This window comes from Thunnus albacares, chromosome 14, assembly GCF_914725855.1.
Source record: "Thunnus albacares chromosome 14, fThuAlb1.1, whole genome shotgun sequence".
NCBI classification, from domain to species: Eukaryota; Metazoa; Chordata; class Actinopteri; order Scombriformes; family Scombridae; genus Thunnus; species Thunnus albacares.
This window is the reverse complement of record NC_058119.1, coordinates 28,787,254-28,793,783: the sequence shown is the minus strand read 5'-3', so window position 1 is coordinate 28,793,783 and position 6,530 is coordinate 28,787,254. Positions and strand designations below refer to the sequence as shown.

The 6,530-nt window shown below is 39.1% G+C and overlaps 1 protein-coding gene across 3 annotated transcripts in view; it reads right to left on the bottom strand.

Annotated features, from left to right (window-relative positions):
• Nucleotides 1-1,548: 1,548 nt before the first annotated feature.
• Nucleotides 1,549-6,530, bottom strand: part of LOC122996568 (polycomb group RING finger protein 5-B-like) — a 29,442-nt gene continuing 24,460 nt past the window's right edge. For all 3 annotated transcript variants that reach the window (XM_044372073.1, XM_044372075.1, XM_044372074.1), the window contains exon 9: nt 1,549-1,970. In XM_044372073.1, coding sequence (XP_044228008.1) covers nt 1,923-1,970 — 48 coding nt within the window. In that variant the 3' untranslated portion in view covers nt 1,549-1,922. The remainder of the gene's footprint in view (nt 1,971-6,530) is intronic.

Sequence of the window (6,530 nt, the reverse complement as noted above, 5' to 3'; positions counted from 1 at the left end):
AATTTATCACGTCTATAACTTCAAATTTTAGCTCAACATTTTTTCTCAGCTCTCTTTGTCCAGTCCTAAAAAAAAAAAAAGGAAGATGATATTGAAGACTCACATTCATCTTCTCATAAAGCCAGACCTTATACTACAGCATCATACAACGTTGACGGCTCATGTGAAGAACCACAGGGACCTCTGGCCTACATAACTCTGACCTGAAAAAAAAAACAACTACGAGGGCAAGACGAACAGTTGGAAGGACAAGTGTGTGTATGTGTGTGTTTCAGTGTAGATATGAGCATGTTCGAGGGTGTGTGACTGTGTGAGTAAAACTGTCAGAGTTGTTTTTGTCATGTCATTGTTTGTATGCATTCATACACGTTGAGCCGCCGGTGAGGAATGGAGGCTAACGTGTCATCCGATGCACCTGTTTTTACTACAGTGTGCATATACTGTTTATGTAGGTCGGCGTGAGGTGTGTGTGTTTGTGTGCGTGTGTGTCATTCTGCCTGTTTATCATTCTGTCTGCTCTCTTCACTCATAAATTCAGACACCGACATATTTCACCTGGTGACTGTTTTAGTGAGCAGATGCAAACTGTCTGTCTGACCCTGACCGCCACAACACATTCAACATTTTCTGTGTGTGTATTTTTGGGAGATGAAGTATGACCGGGCACAGAAGCAGCACTCATTTACTTAAAGGTGCAAACAGTAACATTTTACTGTCTCTAATTACTAGAATTAAATGAATGGGTGCTTGGAAGTGTCAGGGACTGTCCTCACAAGCAAAAAAAAAAAAAAAGTCTGCATTGGTCATGTGTGTAAATGCTAAAAACAACCTTAACCATGACTGTGATCTTTCCCGAGCTTTAGAAAAGTATTGCCTTATTTTAACCAACCTTACAGCAGCTTTAAGTGTGTAATATGTTGGTTGTGGCTCGAAGTGATGAAACTACAGAGAATTATCAGCAACTCTGCAGCTCCACTCGGCTTTACGGAGCTTTATAGAGAGTTTCGGCTCATTGTTTATCTGTCACCCTCTCGGTTCACTCTCTGCGCTCTTATTGTTTCATTTTCAGCCACAGCATGCAGCTGTTTTCAGAGAAAAAGCTCTAAAAACCCTACTGTCCACTACCTGCTCAGCACCAACAGACAAAGTGGAGCATTTAGCAGCTAAAGAACCAGATATTTCCCTCAGGAGTTGGTGGAGACCAAACACAGAGCTAAAAGAGAGTGAATATTGGACTTACATTCACCAGGTGGACAGAAACACGACTCCAAATGAATGATAATGTTGCTCCGTAACTGCTGGATGTGGAAATAAGCAACTGTTTGCTAACAAGTTCAACGGATTGTGTCAACTACTTGTTTCCTCTTCCCCTAAACGGCCAAAAAATCCCCTTAGATTAATAATTTCATTTATCTATTAGATGCAGTTCCTGAAAAGTGTTACATCTTCTGTCTTGGGGGTAAAAAAAACTTTGTGCACCTTTCATTTAGACTCACTTTGTTTGAAGTTAAGATCAATGTAGAGAAATCAGACACACGACCAGTCATCAACAGTAGAAAATCAACATTTAATCTACAGAGTTAGACAGGCAAGTCAAGATATGGTCGTACTTCATTTCTGATCTGAACAGGTTTTTAGGCACAGGGACATACATTTAAAAATATCATATATTATAGCATATATATTATTCTATGTAGCATAAAACCTCTTTACCGTAACAACGTATGCACTTCATCATTGGCTGTACAAAAATACATTTAAATCTTTTCTCTTTCTCTGCACATTGTGGTCGTGTGTGTGTGTGTGTGTGTGTGTGTGTGTGTGTGTGTGCAAATGTAGGTGTTCCTAATGTTTTGTATACTTGTGTATGTTGTATGTCATTTGTGTGTACGTGTGTGTGGTCCTCTTCTTGCAGCCGTGGTTCAGCCAAAGTCGATGCGTGGCCGGTACTCAAGAACCATGGGATACGTCTGAGGGAGAGGAAGAAAAAAAGAGAAACTATAAAAATATAAAGGGCAGAAGATGTCATTTGGCACTGGAAACTTTAAAAGGGTGGCGTTAATGAAGCAGGTTGGCAGGAAGGAGTATGTGCAACACAAAAAAAGTGATGATTATTTACAAAAATATTAATGAAATGGGCAAAAAGTAACCCGGAGACATCCAACAATAATAACTTGAGCTGAAGCAAAGAACAAACAAATAAAATGTGCAGCCTTACAGCTAGCTGACAGCTTCTCTATTCCCTACTCCTCTCACTAGTGAAGCCTCTTTCACACTAACACCCACTAACATCTGGCTTTTGTCCTCAGTGGGAAAGGGTACAATCGGTATTCATTGCTGGATCAAATAACTCTGCAGTAGTCACGGGTATTTATTGCCTCCAGCTCCGATTGGCAGTGATGGAAGCATGACACCCGGGTGGACACGCTAATTTTCACGTTCAAGTTCCAGACGTTGGTGCGTAAATAGCCAGGAACGCAACGTGCAACGAATTCCACCCTGTGTCTCTGTTCAGGCAGCGCTCGAACATCATTCAGTCGGTGTTGAGTTTGATAGACAGACTGAAGTAAAAGATCTAAAAAAAGTAACCATAGTAACATTTGTCATTGGCCTCCATGCTGTTCTCTATTGTTTACTAACCTTGTTTTCCTGCACATTCGTGATGTCAAACAAGCAAATTGTCTACTAGCAATTAGAGAGGAGTCAATCGCCTAAAACTTGCATATGTGCACTAATTTTGGTGTAAAAAGGGTAAAGCTTGTCAGCCTCACCTAACTCCAGTTTACCATCTACTCATATTACTACAGACACTTTCAACACTATACAGTAATATAGAACTTTTATGTAGAATTTCTCTGTTACTGCTGACAATCACAAAATTCCTACAGTCACAAACGCAGCCATGTGTGCACCAAATTATACAGAATGTCATTTACTACAGAACAGTTTTATCCCTCCTACCTCAGCTTGACAGAGCTGTGACTGACTGCTTAGTGCAGCTAATGATGCACAACAACAATAGGACAGAAGCCCTTCAACAATATGAACACAAAATACTCAACTGTAACCTGTATTCCATTATTTGTGTAACATGACAGATAAATTAAGAGAAACATTGGACTGAAATTGGTGATTTAACACAAGAACCTAGTGGTTTAGGGTTAGGGAGAGGAGCAAACTTTTCACACGCTACAAAAAACGTTACACCAACACAACATGACTGAAAACACACTTCACACTTGACCAAACTCAAAACCCACAACTTCAATGTGTTCTGAAGCAATGAATAGGTGCTGAATGACATTAATGTCAGCAAAATGTCACAAACAGTAAAAACACTGAGCCCATCTTTAATAATTTAAATGCAATGTAAAAAAAAAAAAAAAAAAACATACAAAAAAACTTGAAATGCCTGAAAAATAAGGGAAAGTATGGGAAAAATACTGAATAAAAAGCCATTAAAACAGAAATGAGGGTTATAACTTTTGACATTTTCTATTCATGTTTTAGATTTATATCATGAACTGATTTGAGGGGAAGAAAAAACCTCATCTATTATAGGACTCAATAACCCTATTTGTTCATCCTCAAAATTCCTACATAACCTCATATTTCGTCATATAATGTCCAGTTTGGTACCATAAACTCGATATAATAAACCTCTACGATAAATCCTCCACTCCATAAATCAGCCTGTAAAAAGAGTCGGTCAGCAGAAGTAACTGAGAGAGATAAAGGCTTTGAAAAAGAGATGAATGCTGTATATTTTTCCTCCTCTTGCTTGTTCGGGCCAAAAGGTTGTCAAATGTATTTTAAAAAATTGAGGATACACGTCAAAATGTCTGTGCGGGATAAATCTCCAGTAGTTAGATTTGTAGCCATATCGAGGCAGGACTAGTTTGTTGCAGGTCAGGTGTCCCCTGCTTTTTTTCTGACCGTAAGAGAAAAAGACAGACAGACAAACTCTTATTTCATCTGACTTCAAACCACAGGTTTCCTGGACTCAGAGTTAAAGAAGAATGTAAACCCATTTCCATTAAACCGTCCAGGATCCACCTGGCTCTGCTCTGCAGGGACGGAGGCCAAGTGTCTGATGCACGAGGGCCATAAAAGAAAAAAAAAAAAAAAGAAAAAAAAAAAAGACATGAAGGCCTGGCTGCTGCTCGCTCTGCTGAGGCTCATTTGAAAAGTTCATTTCCAAAACGCTATAAATCCAGTGTTTGGAACAGTAGTGACAGCATCATTCGGTATCTGAAACACAGAGAATCGAGTGTGCAGAAGTGTTAAACAACTGCTCGTTGTGTTACGTTTCTTAGGTATCTTATCAAGAAGCAAATCATAGACTCGCAATACTTTCAAGTTGCTTATAAAAAGATATATATTTAGGTTCAGCTTTGAATTTTAGACAAAAAAGCCTACATGTATGTGTACGTTTTTGATGCACAAATCTATAAATCTTTTAGGTTAGGGTTATGGCTAGGTTTAGGGTTAGGGCTAGTTTGCAGTGGTGCAGTTTATGTGCTGCTATCAATTTCAGATCCTACACATCCGAGTTTTAAACTACTGAAAGTCTCATATTTCTCAGTGATTTTAATAGAGCTGGTGTTGTTCTCATTGACAGCTGTTTTCTGGAAAAAAAACTGTCGACCCATCAAAGTGTTGAAGGTGGGAGCCAAAAAACCCCTCCCAAAAAAAAACGGATGTGGATGAACAACGCAGCTGTACACGTCGTTGTAACTCCACTTACTGAAATAACATCTGAATATATTTATTTGATTGCTGTTACAAATATTTGCCGCACCCAGCAACAGCTACCCGCTTCTGTGAAACAGATGTGTGACTCGCTACTGACTGACTGATCGATCCCACACATCAACACTTAATCATCAACTTTATTAGGGTAACTTTGACTCGAAATGTAACCAGACATATCAGAACCAAACCCTATATGTCACGTACGAGCTTGTTCGCACAAAGAAGTGCAAATACTCAAATCTGTTCTGGTTAGGTTTAGGCACAAAAACCACTTGGTTAGATTTAGAGAAAGATCATGGTTTGAGTTAAAAGAAGTACCTTGGTAGGCTTTGGGAAACCTTGTGGTTTCGGTTAAAAGTACTTCTTCCTTATGAAAGAAGAAGGACCATTGTTGTCATGATTATAATAATAGCCACATGGTGAAGGTTAGGGGTTGATTGTGCTCTTGATTTGTAATAAACAATGTTGACTCATGGTTGGAAATGAGGAAACATAGAGTCAGTCACCCATGTTTTGTAAGTCTTTCTTTTTTATTGACCCAATCTCAACCTCCTCCCTACGTGGACCTTGTCACTCTATTATAACATCACCTGATTTCCTTCTTTGCTCCTGTCAACCATTGATCCTGTCATTTTGGACGCCATGAGGAGAGTCAATGAGACATTGTCAAGAATACAGATTGGGTTTCCCAGATTGCTTATCACTCATTGGTTGTCCAATGAGGTTTGACAAGCGATCTATACTGTTTCTTCTCAAAACTTATATACTTAACGTACTATATTACAGTGTTGAGTTCTATTCTAATATTGAAATGCATGAAAATCAAATGTTTTGTCTGCAGGTGAATGGGACGTAAGGTGATTTTGTTGGATCTAATTGAAGCTCAACGGTGAAAAACTAAGAAAACAACAAAATCAAAGTCTTCTACCATGTATAATGTTTCAAAATGCAAATAGCAGCAACTTTAATCAGAGTTGCCACATGAAAATTTGACTTTTAGGGTTTTTAAATTCTTGCAGCGACGTCAGACATCCTGTGTTGCATGATGTCAGTATGCAGTCGATTCACTTCATATAGATGCCTCTGTGCAGGGCGAGGGCCGCTTCATTCATAAAACAAGGAATAACAAGGTATTCTAGTATCAATTTAGGAGCAGTTTAGGATGAGTGGAGGACATTTCTCTTCGTTTGATAACATTAAAAGTAAAGTTAGACGTGGTCGAGTGAGAAGAGGGAGCGGCGGTACAGAGAACAAAGCAGTGATTTGAGAGAAATAAAACATTATTTTCTGATTGTTTTATGGTGGTTATCTTCTAAAGCACAAATAAATAACCATCAAACACTGCCAGTATGCAGTCAATTCAATTCATACAGATGCCTCTGTGCAGGGTGAGGGCCTGTGGCCTATAGGCCCACTCAGTCACCCCTCCATTATTGTGGTTAAATAATAGATATGTCATTCCTGCCTTCTTTGGCTGTAAAACACATTTGAAACAGTCGAATATAAGAACTGCCCTTTTCATAAAAAATTAAAAAAGAAGAAAGGCGAGTGTTTGTGTCAGAGCAGCTGCAAAGTGAAGAGCGTGTCTCCTGTTTTGGGAGTGTGTCTCCTATTTCTGGCAGCTTGAGGCTGATGGTGCAGCAGAGTACAGCTGCTGTCATCTCCTCTGGCTTTCTGCATTTTGCTGCATCATGCCACAGAAAAAAAAAAACAAAAAAAAAAACAAAACAAAAGAGCAACACTGAATCCAATCTAACCGGTCTGTCACTGTGTGC